Source organism: Crinia signifera, chromosome 8, assembly GCF_055691185.1.
Source record: "Crinia signifera chromosome 8, ASM5569118v1, whole genome shotgun sequence".
Lineage (NCBI taxonomy): Eukaryota > Metazoa > Chordata > Amphibia > Anura > Myobatrachidae > Crinia > Crinia signifera.
Genome location: NC_139224.1, coordinates 140,996,792 through 141,022,402, shown reverse-complemented (window position 1 = coordinate 141,022,402; position 25,611 = coordinate 140,996,792). Strand labels below are relative to the sequence as shown.

Sequence of the window (25,611 nt, the reverse complement as noted above, 5' to 3'; positions counted from 1 at the left end):
TCACTCCTTCTGGCAATTTTTTTCTTAAATGGACAAAACTATGTGCAGTGCAGGGGGGGGGGGGGGCAGATGTAATATGTGCAAAGAATTAGAATTAGGTGAGTTATTTTACCACCCTCCATCCCCCCGCCCCCCCCCCCATGGTTTTGTCCATTTAAGAAGGAATTTGCCAGGAGTGAACCAAAATAACCCCCTGTGGCCCTCCAGACGTTATGAAACTACACATCCCGGCATGATGGAACTAGTAGACTGGGTAGTTTCACAACAGCTGGAGGACCATCGTTGTTCTATGCCTGGTCTATGAGGACACATCTCTATCTGGACAGAGAAGTGCCTTATTAGTCAATCATTTCTGTAAGCGATTGATAGCATTATAATACTGTACCATTCTCATATTTTATCTTTTTCAGCACTTTCACTTGTGGCAGTAGCCAGTTTAAAATCCGGTGGGTTGTTCATTTCCAGTAAATTGATTGGCTGCATTTGCAGCATCATTAATATTGCTCCCCACCCCCCCCAAAACATTGCAGACCTCCAATGTATCACTTTAGTGCAGGGCTGTGATTTACCGAAGGTCTTTTGTAGACAGAACAGGGTCATCTATTTTTCTGCCAGAAAGAAATTGGAAGATCTGAAAGATTGGTGCAGATGCTTTCCCGAATACACTGGATCTAGCACATGCTGCCCACGAAAGAGACGCAAACAAACAGATATCATCCCATCGGAATCTTTTAATAACGTATAGAAAATGCATTAAAAAAAGGATCTATACATCAGCTAACAGCATCCAGAACTAGAGATACAAGATTTAATAGGGCAATTAACCCTGTTGCAGGCACCTCTCAGTAGTCTTTTATTTGGCAGTTAGGGAGCTGCTTCCCAATCTTCCATTACCCAACTCACCACACTGGAAGTGCCACCTACGTAGCACTAAGCTCTCCCGGTATCAGGACCCGTCTATAGAGGGAAACTAGTATTTGGATCTCCTGTATAGCAGGACATAAATTATATTCTCAGTGACAGCAAAATACCCCAATTCATAAATTTGGAAACTGGCCAAACCAGCTGAACCCTTAGGCTGTAAGGCAACAAGGCGTTCATACGCCTCTTCTGGCCAACGCAAATCAGCAAGGACAAATCCCAACACAATGAGAAGTGCTGAATCTTGTATGGAGAAGATCGGTGGTGTCATAGATGCTGGTGGGAGAAAGGTATCGAAGGTTCCTGGTTTGCTGCTGTGTCCTCAGTGCTACAGGGGATTCCACTCTTCTTGCAGACACCAGCCATTATATAAAGAGATTTCCATTAATCAAAAAGATTTGGAGGTGCAAGAAAGAGGGGACAACATTTGGCACATTGTTAGCAAGACAATTAATCTTCTGACCGCAGACGTTTCTTTGGGGAGAACTAAAAGGTCGGGGGGGGGGGGGGGAGACTGCTGGCATCGACAGAGAGCAAGGTAAGTAGACAATAATACTGCACCATGCCCCTACGGACACGGTGCACATGGTAACAAAAACAGCTGACTGGATGACAGCGTCAGTACTGGACAGGTGAGGAGGAGCCTGGGATGGTGCAGGGAAAGGCTCGGGAGCTGTGTGTAGACAGGTGTTGGATAAAATGACTTATTTTATGGAAAAGGATGGGAAAGGAGCATACTGTACATTGGAGGGTGAAATAAAGGAAAGAAGGGCAGGGACAAATTACATTGGATGACGTCATTCCTGTACATAGTTATGTATCAGTGGTAGTGAAAGAGGGATAGGCTTAAACAGTGGTGGGCAGAGTGTTGCTTTCAGGAGGTTCACCAATTTTCCTCCATGATGAGGAGAAATGTACCCCCCTAGCCCTGTGTTCTAGAGCTTGGGACAGTGAACTGCCAGCACAACACATTCAAACAGCCTGCAGGACAAAGTAACCCATGACTGGATAGTGTTGACTTCTTCGAGTGAACCACATGACCAGCCAACCATGGATTAACTTCCTGCTTGGGCGGTATGAAAGCATGCAGTATTTTTTATAATTCAGGGCACAGTTAAAAAACTTGCAGGCCGAGTAGCAGAAAAGGGGCTCCATACAAGGTCTCTGAAAATATAATATTGCCCACCACTGGGATAAGAGATGGATGTTGAGTATAAATGTTTGTGCTGGACCAGCAGTGTGGTAGAGGGCAGCACTAGGTCAATGTGGGTGCAGTACTGGACGTCTGTGCTTGGTAGGTCGATAAAGATCAGAGATGGAGGGAGCGTTTCTTCATAGTACGTTGGTTGTAGGGCCTCATCTTCATCTCCACAAATGGAATGGAGAACTCGTGGCCTTTCCAGTGATACCAGTTTATTCCCTATAATGGAAAGATGGGAAAAATAGAAAAAAAAAATTAAAAACATATACAGTAGTTATCTTTTTTGAACCCCTTTAAGGTTCTACAGGAAGGTTTGTAAGCACATAGAGCAGCTACAAATGATACAGTAATTCCGGGTACAAACTGAAGCCCTATTGGGGTGTTCCATAATAACAAATCATCTACCTCAATATGGGGGTGATTCTTTAAGGATCGGACGGGGCCGAATCCAATTGAGGGGGGACTGCGCATGCGAATGTGAGCCACCCTCGGGACCGAGTGGCTTTGTCTCACACTGGACAAGCCATTGCTCCAGAGGGGGTGGGCGGGGACGGACAGGGGGCTGGATCAGTGGAACGTCCCCTCTTCAGCAGACACCGGAGAAAATAAAAGTCAGTTCAGACTGACTTTTATTTCCAAAGGGGAGACATATCATTCGATGGTTGGCGACCATCCAAATGATGTCACTCCCCTTACGACCGCATGCCAGGGGATGTAATTGCGTACATCCCCTTGCGTGTTACCAAGGGGATTAGGTGGAAGGGGGCGGACGTTTCCCAGGGCAGCGTTTCAGGGCGAGCCTTGCTGAATCAGGCCCATTGTCTAGTGTGTATGGCCAACCGGATAACCAGATAATACGTTGTTCCGATTTGGCCAGTGATTAAAGATTTTTGTTGTAAGATGTACAGGAGCACCTATAGCCAGACAGTAAAATTCTAGAAGAGCTGCTGGACGTCCAACAACAGAGAGATTGGGGGGTGTTGAGAGAATAAGCTCCTTGATTCCTGGCATACCCATGACATCTCTAGGGCGCATTGAAAAATGGGGCAACACATGCTGTGAGAATTGGACACACCCCTTTTAGGTGCATATTGGGTGCACAAGAAGAAGGTATAATGCTAGGGATGTTTTAAAGGTTCAGACCATCCCTGGGAGCAACGATAAATCAAATACAAAGAAACAATATGATATATATCGGTTGGTTGTTTGCAAGATTGTACAGCATATACGCTCAATATTGCTAGTTCTTTGCTCAATGAAAATTGTCATGAAAAGCGGACCGAATGCCGGTCGTACTAGTGTGTACCCGGCTTTAGAGTAGGCAGTAATAAATGAGTTAGGTTCTGCAATTTTATCTTAGTAAATGAAGGTCTTAGGCTTTTAAAATGAAGGGCCTAACTCAGACCTCATCGTAGGACAAATTTGTTCTCAAAATGGGCAAAACCATGTGCACTGTAGGTGGGGCAGATCAGTGGCGTAGCTAGGGCTCCGCAGCCCTAGCGGTGGCGGGGGGAGAGCCAGCGCCACGGGGGCGCAGGGTCATGGTGCAGTGACCTGTGTGAGTTGGGGGCTGTGGCTGCTCTCTGGCCGCTGCTGCACCTGTCAATGTAGAGCAGCAGCGCCGGAAGCAGAAGAGAGAGAGAACTTCTGTCGGTACTGAGAGCAGAAGCAGCAGGGGAAGTCCCTGCCTGCACTTTCCGCGGCTCTCTGTGGTGCCCAGCCCCTCCCCCCTAATCAACTCAGCACAGGGCCAGCATGAGCAGAGCAAGTGCCTAGCTGATTAAAGGTGCTCTGCAGGCACATGCTGAGTAGAAGTGCCCCTGATTGGAGGAGCTCATCTGATCCCTGGAACACGGAGGATCTCACAGCATATGCCTCCTGCCTCCATTGTAGCTCCTGACTCTCCCTGCAGCATCTCTCTCTCTCAGCATCTGTCTCCCTCTCCCTGCCCAGTATCTGCCCCCCTCTCCCTGCTCAGCATCTTCCCCCCCTCTCCCTGGCCAGTATCTGCCCCCCTCTCTTTTCCCAGTATCTGTCCCCCCTCTCTTTTCCCAGTATCTGTCCCCCCTCTCCATGCCCACCATCTGCCCCCACACTCCCTGCCCACCATCTGTCCCCACACTCCCTGCCCAGTAAATATCCCCCCTTTCTCTGCCCAGCATATCTCTTCTCTCCATGCCCAGCATCTGTCCCCCTCTCCCTGCCCATCATCTTTCCCCCTTTCTCTGCCCATCATCTTTCTCCCCTTTCTCTGCCCATCATCTCTCCCCCCGCTCTCTGCCCAGCATATCTACCCATCTTTCTGCCCAGCATATCTACCCGTCTCTGCTCAGCATCTCCCCCTGTCTTTACAGTGCCTGCAACCCAAGGCAGCAAGCATGTAACCCCCTGACAACAAGAATAGAAACCCCCGGCAAGGAGCATGTAAAAATAAAAGAATTAATGTATGGGAGCGGCGCCAGAAACTTTTTTGGCATGGGGGCGCAAAATTTCTAGTTATGCCACGGCAGATGTAACATGTGCAGAGAGAGTTAGATTTGGGTGGGGTGTGTTCAGACTGAAATCTAAATGGCAGTGTGAAATTAAGACAGCCAGTATTTACCCCGCCCGGAAATAAAATACCGCCCCCCCCCCCCCCAATCTAACTCTCTGCACATGTAACATCAGCCCCACCTGCAGTGCAGCATGACTTTGATCGTTTTGAGAGCAAATTTGTCCTGTGATCAAGTCTGAATTAGGCCCGTTGTCAATAAGTAATGAAATAAAATACAAATGCAACAGAAAGCCCGCACGTTCTATGTTACAGAGGTCGATAAAAGCCTTTTATCACAATCTGAAATCCGTAATGGATTCATCTTTGAAATGTGAAGTTAAAAGACAAGCGAGCGTTCAGGGTGCAATCTAAGGTAACCGTACAGATTAATATAAAACCCCAAAATGGGCATACTTAGTTACCAAAAGAAAATAGCTTATCTGGAATAGTTGTAAATGCCAAAGATTTTCTGTCATCTCTATTTTATTTTTAGCTTATATATTTTATTGAATAGACAGCGCTGAGGATCTGGAACTCTGCAGATGCTTCGTTGCATTTTGCGCGCCGTTAGCTGCCGTTTCTCTATATCTCCCGCTGGAATCGGAGATTACAGATAAACCTGTGATTTTAGTTTAAATGAGCAGTTTTCTGTGAACTTTTGTGTCCATAAATTACTTACTTGTACTAATTACAGGGATGGCTGTTTTCACTTCTTCGCTTTTCATTTTCTTTTAATATTGCAATATTGAATGAGTTTCTCCTATAAAGTGACCCATCTTTAGTGACTAGCACAGACTAACCATTTCCGATACGTTCTTTTCTTCTCAGTGTGCATTTATTTGCCTTCTTATTAATCTTTATGTTTGCTAATACAAGTTGAGTATCCTTTACTCAAAATGCTCGGGACCAGAAGAATTTTGGATAATGGATTATTCCGTATTTCAGAATACTGTATTTTTATATTACAATTATGTATCTTGACATAATTTGCAGTTATGTTGTACAAACACATCAAACATAAAATACACACAAATATATTTTATTTGTGCATAAAACAAGGTTTAAAAACATGAAACAAAATTTGTATACTACCTCAGGTACTGAATTTAAATGTCAAGCAATCATGTCCTTGCACATATTTAGTGGCAGTTACATATTATGTCCTCGCAGGGCCAGCGCCACCACTAGGCAAATCTAAGCATTTGCCTAGGGCGCCGGCCACTGGAGGGCGGCATTTCGCCCCCCCCCCGTGCCGCGGTGGTACCTGTCCTGCGGCTGTGTATATAAAGCTTCTTCTGTTGTGGAAACACTGGCCGCACGCTGACCAATCAGCGTGCGCCGTGCGGCCAGTGTTTTCACAACAGAAGCGCTTCCGCGTAGCCAGGCGGATAGCGCTCGTTATTTCTTATTGACTGCAGGGACCCCCCGCTGCCGCCGCAGCAAGCTTTATATACACAGCCGCAGGACAGGTACAGCCCCCCCGGCACCGGGGCGCCCCCACCCCGACTCGCCTGGGGCGCTCCGGTGCCTTGCACCGGCCCTGTGTCCTCGGTAGTGCTCTTATAGATGTCCCCAGTAGTGCTCTTATAGATGTCCCCAGTAGTGCTCTTATAGATGTCCCCAGTAGTGCTGTTATAGATGTCCCCAGTAGTGCTCTTATAGATGTCCCCAGTAGTGCTTTTAGCAAAAAAAATATTCACTTTCTCGAATGTATGGTTTTCAGAATAATTTGGATGATGGATATTAAGATAAGGGATACCAAACATATATACACAGTGCCATGTGTGCTCTCTTTTCATTCTAAATGATTAGGTATTTTATGTACGTTCTAATTGGTAGAATTTTTTTTTTTAATGATGTTTCTTTGAGGTTATTGTTAACTAAGTGGTGTATTTGAAGGACTTGATTGTTCTCTGCATTAAGTATAGAACATTATTGTCATAGATCCACAAATGATCAATTAATCGGGAATTTTATACCAGCTGCTATCCAAGTCAATGCTATCTTGTTTACTATGGGTACATAAATGGATTGTGGTCTGATATGTGTAAGCTCCTGGTCATACTTTTCCAAAATGCTGAGGTCGGAGCCACTTTGTGGATAATTGACCAGATTGTTGGAATCAGAAGATAAATAAATTTAGTTAAGTCCTATCCAAGAAAGTCATTTTCGATTCTACCCAAAGTTTATTTGTGATAAAAGCTGGGTACACAGTGGAGTGATACGTACACGGATAATATGGCTGCCAGCAGGTCAACATACTGTATACGCGGTACACATCAGAATGAGGTAACAAAGGACGGAATGATCTCTTGTTTCACACTTGAACGATATATATATTGGATTTGCACACTCGATATGTCTGTGAAAGACATAATTTACAGACCTATCAGGTCAGCCATGCAGCACTGCCATGTCACTATATCCAGCAGATATATCTTCTGAGCCCTTACAATTGGATTAGGAACACTGTAGCCTGACTCTCCTCACCAGCCTGGCCCGGACCTGCAAAGCATGTGCCGGGAGCGATTACCGAGGCATCCCAGAGCGGTATAAATAGCCTGACCAGACACTGAACAGTATTCCTTTGAAAAAGTTTGGACAACGAAACGCGTCAGTATACAGAGCTTTTATTAACATTGGACCTTGGAGCATAACAGATGAATACTCCGTTATTATAGCTTGCCATACTTGAATATCCACTTGAGTTTTTCCCTCCCTACTGGAATAGAACTTTGGGACACCCCCACCGGCATAATCTTGGGTTGCCTTTCATCAGTCTGTGCCTGTCATCCAACAAAGAGACACATCGGCAAATCCCCAGCATAGTTTTATGGATACCCACCACAACGATTTCCAGCTAAAGAAATAAGGAGGACAATTCCACTCAGGATCCAGTAGCGCACGCAGGGGGGGTTCTGAGTACCCAGAAACCCCCCCAGGAGACTGAGGGCCCTCAGCTGAAAGCTGAGGGTCCCCTCTTTCCATGGGTAGAAGAATTGTAAAAATCGGCCCTTGGGAACCGGAGATATCTGACTTCAAAGCAGTGGTCCTTATCCAAGCCTGTTATTCACAGTCAGATATTTCAGGTTCTCTCTGACTTAGAGTTTTTCTGAGGTTATATTCCAAAATCTAGGACTCTTTCCCTTTGAGAGACACCAGTAGCTTGTCTCTACTGTTCCCAGAACCAGAGATATCAGCCTTCGAGCAGCTGGTATGTAGTATTATACACTCGTGGGCAGATTGCTTTGCCTCCTGAACTCTGATCCCCTAGTACCCAATACCATTTGGTAGGTGGGATTCTCTAGTTTTTAATTCCATTAAAATCTAAGAAATCTATTTCCGGGAACTGGAGATATCGGCAGTCAAGCAAGCTGTCCTCACACCAGAAAATTGAATAAATTGAATAATGAGCCCACTCCACTATACACCCCTCCTCTGCATATTAAACATCCTCTACCACCCTGGAAGTTATGTATCAGGGCCCCTTCATTCAGCCCAATGCCCCCTTCTCCCACTCCATCTCCCACCATCTGTGCAGTAAAGGGGTAATTAGTGGAAATTACTGACCCAGGCCCTACATGCTGAGCGGTTGATATAATACCCCCAACCACCCGCAGGACATCAAAGCTTCCCCCACCCCTACCGCTGGAGGATCGGTAGGGGCCCCAATACATTGCTATGCCCAGGGGTCTTACACTGCTGTTGATGCCCCTGTATGTATGTATATTATTATACATTTGGTCTATCTATAATACTTTAACTGACCCGGCATATACTGGGTCACCTAAGTGTCCATCTCCGTGCTTTGCTCCACCCCTCTGGAAACCCCCTTCTAAAAATCCTGCGTTTGCCACTGGGATCATATGCAAGCAGGAGACTGTACTAAGTATATTGCTCAGTCCAATTCTTATCAATATTCTTATTAATAATTTTATCGAATTAAGTGCACTATTTGGTCAGCAATTAGGAGATTGTTTTATTTATGTATAATAAATTTTGTTTATTTTGTGATACCAATTGATCACCCACATTTTTTTATATACTATATTTGATTTGATATCTAGAGCTCCACTTCCCTTTTTCTTTTTGTTATATTTGTTTCAAGGAACTGACTACTCCTTGGTGTGAGCTGCTTGCGACACATACACCCCACCTTTGGCGCCTACTCTTTACCGATTGGTAAATACCCCCCTTTGTTCGCATAACTGCAGGTCTGGCTGTGTGTACAGCAAAACTGCCGACTGTCCCATACGTCAGCTGCAGAGATTGCCGACAATGATGTCATAATTAGGTGAGTTCATTTGAATGTCTGCCCCGTTATGATGCCTGGACAGACATATTGAGTGGCCGATTGGTGAGCATGTAGGCTACCCAAAATAGTTAGTGGATCTGTCGGCATAATGTGTACCCAGCCTGTGGGCAGTATTCAATGAGAAAAATTCTCTGTGCATGGCGAGAGATTTTTTCTCTCGCCATGCACTCGCCCTGTTCCGGAGGGCTCGCTGCCACTCCTGCTCCCACTATTCAATGTGGTTAAGACTCGCCGCCACTCGCGGCGAGTCTTAACCCCTGCAGCGGACGAGCGTCCGCGGCAGGGAGCTGGCAGGGAGCCGGGGGACGGTGGCAGCCAGGGAGATTAAAGTCTCCCTGGCTGCCCCAGAACATATGTGGAGGGGAGGAGGGCTCCCCGGAACCCAGGCAGCACAAGCTGCCCCCCCCCCTATAGCCAGCGGGGGACCTAGTATTCACTGCACCCGATCGTGCATATGTAATGATCGGGTGCAGTGAATATATGAATATCTAATGAGCGGCTCGAGAGCTCTGGCCCCCTGCTGGCTGCTCTGTGTAAAAAAAAATTTTTTTTTTTTAAATTAAATATATATTCATGTGCTATAAGCACATGAATAAAAATAACATGCCCCTTCACAGAAAAAAAAATCCTGATTTTTTTACACCAAAATTAAAAAAAAAAAACTTTTAGTTTAAAAGTTCACATTCCAGTTCTCCATGAAAAGATGGAGAATTGCTACACGGAGAGACACGGCGAAAATCACTTAAAAAGATGGCGAAAATATCACATTGAATAGGGTGGTTCACTTTTGGAGAGCAAAATGCTCCTTCCAACGCGAAAATAGCACAAACTCGCCATAAAACACGGCAAATTTTTCTCATTGAATACTGCCCTGTGTCATGTGAGAAATACTGTAGATAGTTTTGAACATAATTATACAGACCGGCATTATGAAACATGGATAAACTGAACAGGAGAAAAGAGGGGCATGCTTAACTAACACTTTAATTATAATATATTTTATAAGTACTGTACTTACAAAACAAACACATAGGGATACATTTATTAAGCAGGTGGCTGTACTACTAAGTGCTATAAACCACTACAATTAAATAGAGAAGTGATGTAATATATTCTAATCAGAGGCTACTATCTTAATCCTGAGAACACTTTAGATATAATTTATGATCCTATAACCTGTGGCATCACAGCGTAATTGCTGTTTTATCACGTTGTTGCTGTGACTACTTTTATTTTAGGCACTTGTGCTACACTGTCAGCGTAGGCCAACGGCAGCCTAGCGTAGAGTCCCCGCGGCAGCCCTGCGTAGTTAGTGTAGTGCCCCCCGTCAGGCAGTGTAGTCACCGTACTGTCCCTGCTAGCTGCAGCTCTGTCCCCGGCATCCCTGGCAAGCCTAGTGAGCGCCTCTCACACAGTGCCGGTAACCGACAGATCCCCTGCGCTGGCGGTTGCCGGCGGAGAGGCGATCATGCGGGTCCCGGCCTGAGATGCACGAGCGTCAGGGACACTACACTGACTACGTAAGTAGCGCCGTGAAACTACACAAGTACCTTATTTTATTTTTATGCGAGTTTATAGGGTTGCTTGTGAGCTACACACTGATAAGAACAGATACTACACTTGATCTTAGCCAAAAGGCCGAGAAGTGAAGCGTTATTGCTGTTTAGTTACATTGTTGCTGTGACAACTTTTATTTTTAAGCAAGTTTATAGAGTTGTTTGTGAGCTAGTTCTACAAAGGGAAAATATTTGGCTGAATACTGGTGATATTGGGTGTTGATTTTTAAAACGGATATTTGTACGAATGTGCCTTCAGCTGGTGTGCAAAAGCAATGCGTTATTTTGTGGGGAGGAGCATAATCCCCTTAGAAATTGATATTACACATATACTCATGATTTAGCTGATCATTGTACAAGTACCTGTACTCAGGGCTCTATTTTATGTGGCTGTTCCAGAGTTCTGGTGATTTTTTTGGGATCCTGCATCCGCTTTGCCCTGATGAGGAATGGACTCTGTCTTTGTACATTTCCATGTAGCAGAATTTATTCTCTAGGAATAGAGTGAATGGGACAATTCTTTGTTGTGTGGTGGTAGTGTGAATTCCAAGAGGAGCAAAACTTTAGGGGCGTACACACAGCTGTAGCAGGGAGAATTTGACTACCTGCTGTGTAAACACGGAGCAATAGGGACACATTCTAAAGGCCCATACACACACTACGATGTCTTCTTAAGGATGATGAACGACCCCATTATAAATCACCTCCTGAACAACCCAGAAGGACTTCGTTCAGGGTCATTCATGAGGTGAATCTTTTAACATTGTCTAGTGTTTATGCTGTGAATGACGGACGACTACCAACGATGCGCGTACCCGCGGGTCGGTAAAGACCATACCCATCGTCCATGCATGCAGGTCAATTTGGCTATGGTCCTTAACATTGTTTGTTTTTTCAATAGAAAAAGGGGTACTTCTTTACTTTCACGGCGCCACTAGAAATTGCGGGCATCGCGGCCATTGAATGCACTAAAAATCGGGTGCGACGCGACCGACGCGATTTCCCATAGGGAACAATGTTAAATTTCTCAATTGACCCGATTTTACTGTTCAATGCCTCAATTGACACGATTTTTCCATAGGAAACAATGTTAAATGGCCCACAGAGGCCAAATAGGCACCCTCAAGTGTGAAATGGCCCCCACAATTGTTAACGCTACCCCACGATCAACGTCAACCCGAAGCGTGGCGAGCGCAGCGAGCCCGCGAGGGGCGGCGGTAGGTGTCCTCCGACCTTTTCATACCCCCACTATCCACGTCGGCGTGGAGTTGAGAATAGAATAGTGTGGTGCGCGCAGCGCGCCACCGAGCCCGAAGCGTGGCGAGCGCAGCGAGCCCCGCGAGGGGACGCGGATACCTTCACAGGTAAACGCGTCCCTTCGCGGGCTTCACAGGTATCCTCGTCCCCTCGCGGGGCTCGCTGCGCTCGCCACGCTTCGGGCTCGGTGGCTGGCTGCGCTCGCCACACTATTCTATTCTCAACTCCACGCCGACGTGGATAGTGGGGGTATGAAAAGGTCGTAGGACGCGTACCGCCGCCCCTCGCGGGCTCGCTGCGCTCGCCACGCTTCGGGTTCACGTTAATCGTGGGGTGGCGTTAACAATTGTGGGGGCCATTTCACACTTCAGGGTGTCTATTTGGCCTCTGTGGGCCATTTAACATTGATTCCTATGGAAAAATCGTGTCAATTGAGGCATTGAACAGAAAAATCGGGTCAATTGAGAAATTTAACATTGGTCCCTATGGGAAATCGCGGGCATCGCGTCACACCCGATTTTTTAGTGCATTCAATGCCCGTGATGACCGCGATATCCTATCTGTCCTATCTAGTGGCGCCGTGAAAGTAAAGAAGTACCGAAAAAGGTCCTGCATCTTTTGTGCTTGTTTGTCATCCGTCGTGCACCAGTGATCACCTGCAATGCTGAGGTCGTTCATTTTCACTTCAAGGGTGAAAATGAATGATGGTAGTTCACAATGGGTCGTTACTGACACATCGTTGTGTGTGTATGGGCCTTCAGCGATTTTGACTATGCAATAAAAACTGAATAAATGCTACCACTATTAATGTGGACAATCATTGAAGAATTTTGCCGAACCTGGGGGGCTTCTCCTCCTCCTCTCCTCAGGCCGGACTGTGGCACATGCCTTCTTAGTTATAGCTTGTAGCCCCTTCTTTGTGGTGGGCCCTGGTGCACAAGTAACCTCTCAAATAATAGTGTATGGGCACTTTAAACAAACAAACAAAGCAACAAATTTCATCCATAATTCTTCTCCATCAAGAAACTGACACTAAGAGGAGGGGGCGGAGCCCTCGGGCAGCTGAGGTTTTCCCCTATGCACTTGTCCTGCCCTGCATGTTTTCATACCTCTTGCTGGAGGATAGATGTGTTAACTCCTTTAGAGGGGAGTTTTCCTGGGGAAGGACAAACCTACCAGAACACACACCACCACACCACTGAAGCTGCAGCAGCCCCTGCTCCCCTGATGCGGCTGCTTCTCGCTTTGGGGGAGATTCTCTAAGAATCTCCGCCCCCCTTCGCATATTTAATTATCGCATATGTTGTAACATATGCGATAATTAAGGCAAAGGACAGCTCTTGCGTTAAGAGCTGTCCTTTGCGGTGAGAGTCGCCGGGTCCCAGCAGGTCCCGGTGGCTCCCCCCTCCCTCCCACACCCGGCGCTGCTGCTGCTGCGCCGGGCTCTCCTCTTCCCTGCACCCGGAAGAGGATCAGTGCAGGGAGGAGGTCACAGGTCCGGGTAGCACAGCTCTGTGCTGCCCGGATACAGGTGAGGGGGCGATGCGGGGCGGCGGGGGGGTCGGCGCGGGGCGGCGGTAGAAGCCCATTGGCTTCTATGGAGCATCGCGGCGGGGGATGCTTACAGCATCCCAAAATGCGGTAAAAACCCCGATAACGGGGTTTTTACCGCATTTTTCGCTTAGAGAATCTCCCCCTTTGGCTGTTAGCAGAAGCTCAATGAAGTTTGGGGATGGTCGGGGGCGGGCTTGGGTGCAACAGAGTGTACAGGCCCTCGGAAATTTGTGTGTTGGGGCGCCCAAAGGATGGGGGGGGGGTGTTAGATAAAAGGAAGGGAGACGCTGGTGCTGTCCGGATATCTTCTGTGAAAGCCCGCTCCTGCAGCAATTTCCGGGGAATAACACCGAAGTGGTTAATTATTGACAGACTCATTTTAAAGCAACGGGTAGTAGTAATTATTTCACTTATAATTCAGTAAGGCTATCTGGAAAACATGCAGGACAAGATTTAGGAAATGTTGCTGTAAGGTGGACAGTGGTTCCAAGAGGGAAGGTGGCGCACTCTTCACTCAGACATGGGGCTGTTAGTTGCACCCAGCCAGGCCTGGGTCCCGATGCCCCCTCTTCCCGAATGCATACAACGACACTCAGCATGCAATGTCCGGAAGGGAGCGATATCGCCGGCAATCATTCATTCTTTGGACAATCACACTGGATGTGTCTGCCTCATCTGTATAATGATGAGGTTGTAAGAAAACAGTATTTACAGAAAGCTGCACAGCAGTGCCCATTACAGATAGCACCCAGGTGGAATGATATTATGTTCTCATTCTGTTATACTCACACAGGAGCCTGGCATCTCTGCATCTGCTAATCTAAAATGCACAGGCAGCATATGGGATTTTAAAATGTTTGTTTTGTCCTAATATCCCAGACAAATAATGTGTTACTCTATTAGATTTCATACCACTAATCATATTTGATCTTTATCAGGTAAAACACTTTTCTATATGGACTAATTCAAAATACAGACACACAGTAATGGTGATAAGGACACAGGACTCCTGAATATGCCTGAGCAGGGCCGGATTATAATGGGGCCCCCTCTAGCTAGGGGCCCCCTGTGGTTGGCATATATTTAAAAAAAAAAAATAGTAGTAGTGGTAGTGCTGCAGCTTCACATATCTGCCAACGTGACAATGATTACTGGTGCTGAGCATTGGGAGACAAGTGTCCAGTGCATTACTGGGAGTTGACTAAGTTCCATGACACTTTGCACCAGAGGGCAGAGGCTGAGACATTTGTGCTGAGCTCTAATTGGTGGAGCTCATTACATGCTTCTCAGGTCCATGGATAACAGCAGCAGCAGCCCAGTCATGTGAGGGTTTTTAATCAGAGGCAGCACTGGGACTGTGAGGTCTCCTACAGAGTAAGGTGCAGAGGGACAAACACATGCTTTTCATGTGGTATGTATGTACTGTATGTATGTATGTATGTATGTATGTATGTATGTATGTGTGTGTGTGTATATATATATATATATATATATATATATATATATATATATATGACAAAAAAGGTGTGGCCCCAATAATGCGCTTTAAGAGCAGCACCTCTATCGTACCTTGCTGTTAAATAAAGGCACAGATTTAGATAGGGTAAAGAAAGAGAAGATAGGGGTGCGCTAAATATACCACTCTGTGGCTTTACATACAATGAGTCAGATAAAACTTAAAGTCAGGTAAAAACAAATAACATTTATTACAAGGTACAAATCCAGCATTCAGTTTTCATTTCGCAGTATTTTATATATATATATATATGCCACATATAGTTCAAATCCGCTGCCCAATGCGTTTCGTCCCTTGGGACTTCATCAGGGGCGATGAACCAATCGAAACAAGGGATATATATCCTTTGTATGTGATATTAAAGTCTCTCAAAGTTTTTTGGAATAACCACCAGCAGTTGGGCGGGAAAAGGTTTTTTTTTCCAGAATATAATTTATTTAGTGGAGTTACAGATGTTCTGTTGTATCCCGCCACGTTAGAGTGATCTTAGTCTCACAGACTTGATAAATGTGGATTCACACAGGGGTTCAACCCACGGTCTCTCCTAATACTGTAGGAGGTATGCAGTTTCAGTTTTTTGGGGAGGATCTCTCCAATTTAGAAAAAAAAAAAAAAAGGAGGGGTGGTCCTCAGCAGACTCAAATCGGCTTCAGTTTTTTGGGAAACAAAATTTCTCCAATTAAGGAAAAGATAGTTCTCAGCAGACTCAAGTCAATCCAAAAGTGCACAAATAACTGTTTAGCAGTTTCAACAGCCTCTTAATGTAATCTTGCCAAGCATCACAGGATCTCTAGGATATATATATATATATCCCCTGAAGTTACCCATTGACCAAGTTTATGCTGCCTTTACTCTGTGTTTTGATAGTGTAATATTCCCCCATGTAGTTTGCAGCCAGTAATGACAAGTGCAAGGGGGCCCCCCTGTCACTGTGCCTGAGTAGAGTCTGGAAGCACCATGTGCCGCTGTAGATGCAGCCTAAAGGTGCCCATACACTGCCTGCGATGTCTCGCAGCAGTGTACGGACACCCGACAGCCTGCGAGCCGTCAGGACCTTTCCTGGCGGCAGGGATGCATGCGTTCTGTTGTGATGGATTGCATGCGTTCCTGCTTCCCGCCCGCGATGCCGCCAGGAGGAACAGGTGGTCGGACGACCTGCCGGTCCGACCACATGGTCGGGTCCAATGCACACGGGACCACGCATCGGACCCTACTGCATGTCAGGGAGGGAAGATTTGGTCCGATTTACCAGGCCGATTGGTCACAATCGGCCGAAATCGGACCAAATCGCCTCGGTGTATGGGGGCCTTAACTTAATATTATCCTGATTGTTAGCAACTCCTGTAGTTATTGGTAACTGATCACAATCGATTAAAGTCAGAAATCTTTATCCTGTCAATGGTGTACGTGTTTTTTCTTTTTCCGCCCCCTTCCCCGCGCATTATTATGCACAACAGTTTCTTAAGTATGTAGTGCACATTATATTCAGCCCGTTCTGATGTCATCGCTACATTGTTTATTTCAGTATGAGGAAGCTAAGTATTGCTGTATACCAGTGGCGTAACTAAAAAATTTGCGCCCTCTGCCCCCAAAAATTCTGCCTTCCTCCCATACATTTATTATCATTTTTTTTTACCTAAATGCTAGCTACTAGGATTACATGCTCGTTGATAGGAGTTACATGCTCATTGCCAGGGTTTTCATGCTCATTGACAGGGGATTTGAGGCTTTTTTTCCCAGGGGTTTCTAATTCATTGCCAGTGTTTTTTACTTGTAACCTTACCAGTTGGTTACATGCTTGTTGCCAGGGAGCATCGGTCTCCTCCAAGGCAGCGAAAATTTTTGAAGGGACATTTTTTAGCAGATTCCATATGGAAGTCCAGACCCATGCAGAGACCATGAGCCCCCACAGCGCCGGCTCCCCCAAGCGGTGCCATTGTTTTGCCATGGCTGTATACTACAAGCCACTATAAAGTTGTGTGACTTGTATATAAGCACTCTACCTTGTGAACCCATGGGCTGTTTCTCTGACTATTATCATTGTGAGCATAGGGTACAGTATCCCATAGATCCAGGAACAAGAACACAACATACGGCTGGATTGTAGTGCGATCATCTATATGCTGCAGGACAAGTATGAATAATTATTTCCCAGCACTATTTCAAGAGACTCAGGGCCGGCGCCACCACTAGGCAAACCTAGGCATTTGCCTAGGGCGCCGGCCACTGGAGGGCGGAAAATGCCGCCCGGGTACCTGTCCTACCGGCGCTGTCTATTTCAATCTGGCGGCGGAGGCAGCGGGGGTCCCTGCAGTCTATTAAAAATCACGAGCGCTATCCGCCGGGCTATGCGGAAGCGCTTCTAGTGTGAAAACTCTGGCAGCACGGTGCACGCTGATCTCAGCCAATCAGCGTGCTGCCAGAGTTTTCACACTAGAAGCGCTTCCGCATAGCCCGGCGGATAGCGCTCGTGATTTTTAATAGACTGCAGGGACCCCCGCTGCCTCCGCCGCCAGATTGAAATAGACAGCGCCGGTAGGACAGGTACCACCCCACACCTCACACACACCACCACCACCCCCCCCCCCCCGGCACCGGGGCGCCCCCAGCCCGACTCGCCTGGGGCGCTCCGGTGCCTTGCACCGGCCCTGAAGAGACTAATTAAACTAACTCACAGATGCCCTTGCCAATGTAAGTGTTTTAATGTGTAATTAAGCAGCCCTCTTCATGAGGAAAGGGGCACGTAGCAATTGTACAGTTCTTGCTCACAGTATAGTTTCATTTATCTCACCAGTGTCATTGCGAGGCGGTTGGACACGGAAGCATCTTTTAAATACCTGATTTTTGTTACAGACACAAATTTTAGCTACCAATCAATAGTAATAAGTGGGTCGCTAAATGGAATGTACAGTACAGTCCATATTCGTGATGAATGCTTATTCGCAAGTGACTGTGCTTTTATTCTACAGCAGTATACAGGGGCAGTACGGATGGTGACGACTGTGCAGTGTCAGGAAATCAATCCACTGGGACTGAGCCCATTTCTGAATCAGGCCCACAAGCCCCATGGTGGAATGTTCAATGATCTCGGTTGTAATATAATTTTTTTAATTTTTAATACTCTACATCAAACTTGCCGACGTTGAAAAACTCCTCTCCGGGAGAAGCCCGGAGAGGAGTGAAAGGGGGGCGAGGCGAGTCTACGTTTTAGGGGCGGGGCGAAGCTGATGTCACCAAGCCCCACCCCCATGACTGGAAGCAGCATCCATTGGCTGGTCTGTGGACTGGGGAAGGGGCTAAAATGACACGAAATTACGCGATTCGCGTCATTTTAGCCCAGCCCCCTCCCCGCGGAACCCACGAAATTCGGAGTTTATTACCACGGGGAAGGGGGGAGCCGGGGCTCCTGCAAAAATGCGGGAGACTTGCCCACCTTCCCGGGGGACCCGATTTGCGGGACCCTCCCGGCCATTCAGGGAGCGTAGGCAAGTATGCTCTACATAAATAAGTATAAATGAGTTAAGACAAGACAATAGGAATTGAAAGAACTAAATTGCTAAATAATAAGAATTGTACAGTTTTGCCAGTTTGGAAAATGGGACTATTCCAGTGACACATCATGAGCCTGTCCGTGGAAATTAGGGACAGTCGGTAACAATGTTAATACATGCGTTTGGAGGGATAAATATTTGGACAGTTGGCTAATGCACGTCTCTGGTGAGATGAGCAATATGGTTTGTGTCGCTTAAACAGAAGTTAGAAATACTGTACTGCGCACACATGGTTCACTGTGTGCTTATGGAAAACAGAAGGAAACAAGAGCTACTTAAAATTCCCCCCTACCACATTTAAAGATATTTTCAGCTGCCCACATACAATTGTACTGGTAATTGTAATTATACTGTATTTTGAGTTTACAATAAGATTTTTATTTTCCGGCCATGCAATCACAGTTTTGTACTACAAAGAAAATTGATTTTTTTCCCGTGATTGTCCACATTAATAGCGACAGCGGTGCTTGTTTATATATAATTCTAGCTGGCAATAAATGTTTGAACCGCGGTAATTCATGAGTATTTAATTAGCTGCCCAGTTTAACCAGCAAGTATTTTTCCCCAGTTTTTATAAATAAGATTAACACTTGAAGTTCGCTGTATATACAATATCTATATTTCACAAAGAGATTAAAACTGCCCTGGGAATACTGGCTTCATTTATCATTTGTCTGGAGAATTACACATACTCTTATGGAGGAATAGGGCCGTCGCTGTCCCCTGTTTATTTCTGCTCTTGCCAGAATATACAGAGACCACACAATGGACTATTGTCACATTTGTTTTATTCCTATGGGGATAGTAGCACCCCGGCGGTCAGTATGCCAACAACTGCATTCCACACACCGAACCAGTGTGCCAGAACTGCAAAGTAGTCAGGATAACGATGCTGGAGTTCTGACAAGCGGCATCCTAAACAGTGAGTATGCAAGGTGCGGGACCGTGCGGCTGAGGAAGAGGGGGGGTAGGTTTCGTCACTGGGGATACAGGGCATGATAACTTAGGGTTAGGCTGCGGGGAGTGGAAGGTTAGGGGCTAGGTTTAGATACTTAGACGGCGGGCTGGGGGGGTAGGGTTAGGCTGCAGAGCAGGGGGTTTAGGTGGCAGGGTGGGGTGGTTAGGCTGCAGGGGGATGGCTAAGGTTAGGGGGGAGGGTAAGTATACTTACCTGACTTTGAGACTGGGGCCAATTTGAGGCATTTGCATTGTATGCCAGTGTGTGCCATAGACGTGCGCAGACACAAAAAGGGGCGTGTACACAAATTATTGGGGCGGTGACCAAGTCTCACAGGTGCATGGTGCGAATTACAAGGACGTGGCCTCTCTAAATGCTGGCCAAACTGCTCCATTCCGTGCCCATGCTTTTATACTGCCAGACCAGTCTATCTGGCCATCGCCCCTTCTGGCATTTGCCAGTCCGGGCCTTGACAGGTGGGTTTCTTAAACAAAAAATAAAAATGATACTTATTAGCAATGATTGCTTTTATCTATTAAAAGCAATCATTGCTTTAATTGGGGGCGGGTGCCGGATGACCTCCTGATAGTCAGGGTTTCCGAAAGTCACTATATGGTCATAAGGATCGCGAATATTATATGCCCAACAGTCAGGATCCCGATTGACAGGGCCTATTCTCCCTTGTGGGGGTCCACTCCCCGATAGAGGAACAAAACCCGCAAGGGGCTATTTTGTGCTCGCCTGTCGGAGCAACGGCAGTTGGGATTCCGATGTCGGAAAACTGAAGGCCAGAGACTATGGATTCCGTTTTACTGTACATACACAAAAAACAGAATAAATTCCCTAAAATCATGGCTTCTGGGGACTGTGTCGGCTACACATGTCTAGAAGCCAGGTATTGCTGGCGTGGTAGAAGCAGAAGCAGCTTACAATGGCTAACAGTTCAGACCAGCAGTCCCAGGACTTCCAAGATGGGACAAAGCCACTGTACGTGCACAGACTGGGGGCTTATGGGCGGTGGTGGTGAATTTTACTGGGGGAAGATGCAAACCTACAGCCAGGGCTAGATTAAAAATGGGGCGGATGGACATAAAAATAGGCCCATCATATTGACAGCATGATCACCAGCTGGCCACATGGTTGGCTATTAAAATGACATTTGTATTTAACACATTCATGCAATTTTTATACTTTTTATATATTTAAGGAGACATTGGGGCTTATAGAGTAGGGGTTCTACATGCCTACATGGCATTGGCCTCACCTCCTCCATTTTCTATAAAAGGCCCTTTGACTTTTTTAATCTCCAGGCCTCCTACAGCCCTTATGTGAAATCCACCACTACAACTTACAGGTAAACATCATTACACTGTGACTTAGGGGTATATTTACTATGGTGTGGGTTATAGAAGAGAAGACGTTGTCCATGCTAAACAATCAGATGCTAGTTTGTACCTTCTAGAATGTGTTAGATAAATGAGAAGTAGAATCTGATTTTTATAAATCTGAACATTAGTAAATATGCCCTTTTCTGTACACACCTCGGAATACACAACAATATAGAACATGGGATGTAAAACTGGTTTGGTCGTTTCTCCCACATCGGAAACCAGACTTACATGGGCTATTTTCCCTCGTGGGGTTCCACGACCCTCATGGCGGGAAAATAGTATAAGTGGCCATAGAGGGAGAATAGTATAAGTGGCCATAGAGGGAGAATAGTATAAGTGGCCATAGAGGGAGAATAGTATAAGTGGCCATAGAGGGAGAATAGAATAGGTGGCCATAGAGGGAGAATAGAATAGGTGGCCATAGAGGGAGAATAGAATAGGTGGCCATAGAGGGAGAATAGTATAAGTGGCCATAGAGGGAGAATAGAATAGGTGGCCATAGAGGGAGAATAGTATAAGTGGCCATAGAGGGAGAATAGAATAGGTGGCCATAGAGAGAGAATAGAATAGGTGGCCATAGAGGGAGAATAGAATAGGTGGCCATAGAGGGAGAATAGAATAGGTGGCCATAGAGGGAGAATAGAATAGGTGGCCATAGAGGGAGAATAGTATAATTGGCCATAGAGGGAGAATAGAATAGGTGGCCATAGAGGGAGAATAGAATAGGTGGCCATAGAGAGAGAATAGAATAGGTGGCCATAGAGGGAGAATAGAATAGAATAGGTGGCCATAGAGAGAGAATAGAATAGGTGGCCATAGAGGGAGAATAGAATAGGTGGCCATAGAGGGAGAATAGAATAGGTGGCCATAGAGGGAGAATAGAATAGGTGGCCATAGAGGATAATAGAATAGGTGGCCATAGAGGGAGAATAGAATAGGTGGCCATTGAGGGAGAAAAGAATAGGTGGCCATAGAGGGGGAATAGAATAGGTGGCCATAGAGGGAGAATAGAATAGGTGGCCATAGAGGGAGAATAGAATAGGTGGCCATAGAGGGAGAATAGTATAATTGGCCATAGAGGGAGAATAGAATAGGTGGCCATAGAGGGAGAATAGAATAGGTGGCCAAAGAGGGAGAATAGAATAGGTGGCCATAGAGGGAGAATAGAATAGGTGGCCATAGAGGGAGAATAGAATAGGTGGCCATAGAGGGATAATAGTATAATTGGCCATAGAGGGAGAATAGAATAGGTGGCCATAGAGGGAGAATAGAATAGGTGGCCATAGAGGGAGAATAGAATAGGTGGCCATAGAGAGAGAATAGAATAGGTGGCCATAGAGGGAGAATAGAATAGGTGGCCATAGAGGGAGAATAGAATAGGTGGCCATAGAGGGAGAATGGAATACTGTAGGTGGCCATGGAGGGATAATAGAATAGGTGGCCATAGGGGGAGAATAGAATACTGTTGTATGTGATGTGCAAATTGCTTTTACTGTGTGCTTCAGATCTTCATTAAACATATTCAGAACACCAGAATTTATCCTGAATGTACATTCTTAGTAAGAAATTATAACACAATACAGAATCTGATTCTGCAGAAAATACCATTTCTACTCTATGATGTATGAGAAAAGTGAACAAAAAAAGATCAAGAGATTGCTCTGAAATTATAATCATTGCTTTTAAGTCTTCAGTTTTCAGTCTTGCTCCCACCAGGCAAGGAACCCTGCATACGGTTCAGCTTTTCAAACTTTCCCAGCTTGATGTGGCTGCAAATATTCCGACTTGTTTATATTCAATGCCTGCTGACCCTTACATGTGCTGTTTGCCTGCTGTAACCTCGCACAACAGCATTTTATGGACTTCAGAATTACAAATAGTTTTTCAAAAGTATTCCACAAAATCGTTTTGCATTTGATTGCAAAGTCTGATGTCTTTTTGCTCAGAATTAAGCCCCATGTACACTAGCCAACGTCAGCCATGGCCCATATACGTTCATGAACTTCCTGTAACTTTATGCATTTTTTTTATAAGATTGTGTATTAGACTTCTAGGGCTATTGTTCCTAAATAAACGTGCCTACCCATACCTCCCAACTTTTCATCCTCTCAAAGAGGGACAGTGCACACCAAAATTTCGGGGGTGTGTGTGTGGCCTAGCGGGAAGGGGGCGTGACCAAAGCAGCCTGCGCTCGGCAACTACTGGCAGCAGGATCCCCACTTCACTTTGCCCTCTAGTAGCAGCTAAACATAGCTGCTAGAGGGCGATCTGTCTGATCTGCAGTAAATATAGTCCTCACATCCGCCCATGGCAGCTCCTTCTGGCAGTCACTGTGATATACCTCCTGCAACCTCCCCCGCCTGCGGGACACTGCGGTCCGTGGGTGGGACACCGGAACAGGCCTGGAAATCGGGACTGTCCCACTAATATCGGGACAGTTGGGAGATATGCTTACCTACTGTTTTCCTAGATTTATCATTTCATGAGTTCACTTAAGTCATACCTCCCAACTTCTGTGAAGGCGGAACGGCGAATTTTTGGTGGGTGTGGCCTACCAAAAGGGGGCGTGGCCTACCGGAAAGGCCCCACGAGGCCACGCCCCCGTTTTCCGCCACGGTGGGGGCATGTCTAGCAGCTCTGTGAGCTGCTGGCCAGCCCCTCTACCTGCAAGAATAGACGCTGTGCGCATGCGCACAGCGTCTATTGACGGACTACAGGGGGGGACTCCCAACTGCCCCCCCGCCGTGGGACACTGCCGGCGGTGGGAGGGATGCAGGAATGTCCCAAAATATCGTGACGTTCCCGTGATAAGCGGGACAGTTGGGAGGTATGCTTAAGTGCATTGTAAAAATGTGTCTGTTATTGTCTTTCAATGTGAAAAGTCCAAATGAAAAAATGTCTTGAAAGTTACGCTGTGCATTTCACGCCAGTTTTCCTGCATCGTTTTTTGTTCTCATCTTGCTCTGCGCCTTCTGCACAATTCTCAGTGCGGGGCATCATGCTTACCAGTAGTCTGTCTGGTGAGGGGGCACCCTGAGTATATTCATACTCCCCCCCTCATCGCCCGGCCCCACTAGAGGCCTGCACAGTGCAGCAGTAGCATGCTCCAGCTAGGATGTGTCCCCCTGACCGCTGATAGAGAGGGGCGTGCGGGAGATACTGACACTGTAAATATTTAGCAGTGTGGCTGCTATATTATACAATGTTGTGGCCAACTATTTGCATTACTTTGTTGGCATTCCCATTTAAACTACAACAGGGAAGGATATTTAAGACATTTAACAGAAATTTTGTATTTCATCTCTCTTAATGTAGTTTAATTTTTTTATTCTTCGTTTATTAATAAGCATTGAGATTCTATTGGAACCTGATAAGACACTATTCTCTTTTTTGTATTTGGCACTTCATTATATTATTGTATAGAGTATAAATGGGATACAGTCATTGGGTCTACAGCAAGTTGGTCGACAATGGGTCAAGGTCGACATGGGTCTAGGTCGACATGGATCTAGGTCGACATGTGTTTAGGTTGACAGGTCATTAGGTCGACACAAGCATTATGTCAACAGTCAAAAGGTCGACATGGGGTTTTTCACTGTTTTTTTGAGCCGCCATGTGCCAACAGGCGGTATTTCATGCCCTACCATCCACTAGGGTGTGGTGGAAGAATAAAATAGTGTGCCGAGCGTAGCGGGGCACCTTTGCCCGAAGCATTGCGAGGGAAGCGAGGGGATGTGGTGCACTGTAAACTGTGTCCATGTCGACAGTATTGACATTCAGGTAAAAAAACAGTGAAAAACCCCATGTTGACCTTTTTACTATCGACCCAATGCTTGTGTCAACCTATTGGCCTGTGGACCTAGACCCATGTCGACCTTGTCCCATGTCGACCTAGAACCATGTAGACCGTTTCCCATGTCGACCTAACGGTTTCGACCTAATGATTGTCGACCAACTTGCTGTAGACCAAACGATCCCAACCCGTATAAACAGGGTACTAAGACGTTTGCATTTACTCTTTACTACTATGCTACACTTATTTCTTGCGATGTAAACCTGATGCATATAATAGTACCTGACGGAAAAGAAAGTAACTGTTAGAACCACATCAGCAAGTTTACACAGCTTTAGAAAAAGTGGTGATAGAGTGGAAGGCGATAACGCACCAGTCAATCAACTCCTCATTGTCATTTTTCAAACACAGCTGGTGCATTATCACCTTCCACTTAATCACTTTACCAAGCGTAATACATCTGCCCCATAATCTACTTATTTTTCTATTATTAGCAAAATAACAAGTCCCGCTGCTTCTTACCTGGCTGTGCCGGGACTCTCCATATTTCCCATTCAGGTTAGTGCGGTGACAATTCTTATACCACCAGGCTCCTTTATACGACGAGGCGCAGTTTGTTACAGCAACATCATTGTCTCTGTCCTTGGTAGAGAATGGGCGCCCCTGGTGGTAAGTAAGTGAATCCCCTTCAGGAAACACAATATTAATGCATATATTTAGTATTTCAGCAGTAGTTCTATGCACACAAATGTTCCTTTTTGTAGATTCAGGGTGCACATTACAGGGGCCAATGCAGGATTTGTGTCTGTGCGTGTATATAATGCATGTATTACATAGGACACATACAACAGGCACACACAGAGGCAGAACTCTGGGAGGCAATGGAGTCATCTGCCGCTGGGCTCCTGCTCTCTAGGGGGCACCTCTCCTCCCCCTGGAAGTTTAAATCAGTTATTTAAAAGACAACAATATTGTTTCTATGGCTGAGTTCTGAAATATGTACCTGTTCTCTATCTACAGATGGGGCCGGGCTCTTCTTTGCTGGCGAATCACCAGAACGTCACC

General features: G+C 46.1%; 1 protein-coding gene and 1 pseudogene across 2 annotated transcripts in view; both read right to left on the bottom strand.

The window, feature by feature from the left end:
* Positions 1-711: 711 nt before the first annotated feature.
* The window catches only part of TNR (tenascin R), a 413,177-nt gene continuing 388,277 nt past the window's right edge, over positions 712-25,611 (bottom strand). For both annotated transcript variants that reach the window (XM_083157271.1, XM_083157272.1), the window contains exons 21-22: positions 25,069-25,232; positions 712-2,341 (exon numbers count right to left, since the gene is read on the bottom strand). In XM_083157271.1, coding sequence (XP_083013397.1) covers positions 2,231-2,341; positions 25,069-25,232 — 275 coding nt within the window. In that variant the 3' untranslated portion in view covers positions 712-2,230. The remainder of the gene's footprint in view (positions 2,342-25,068; positions 25,233-25,611) is intronic.
* LOC146029950 (U2 spliceosomal RNA) lies at positions 10,453-10,620 on the bottom strand (annotated as a pseudogene).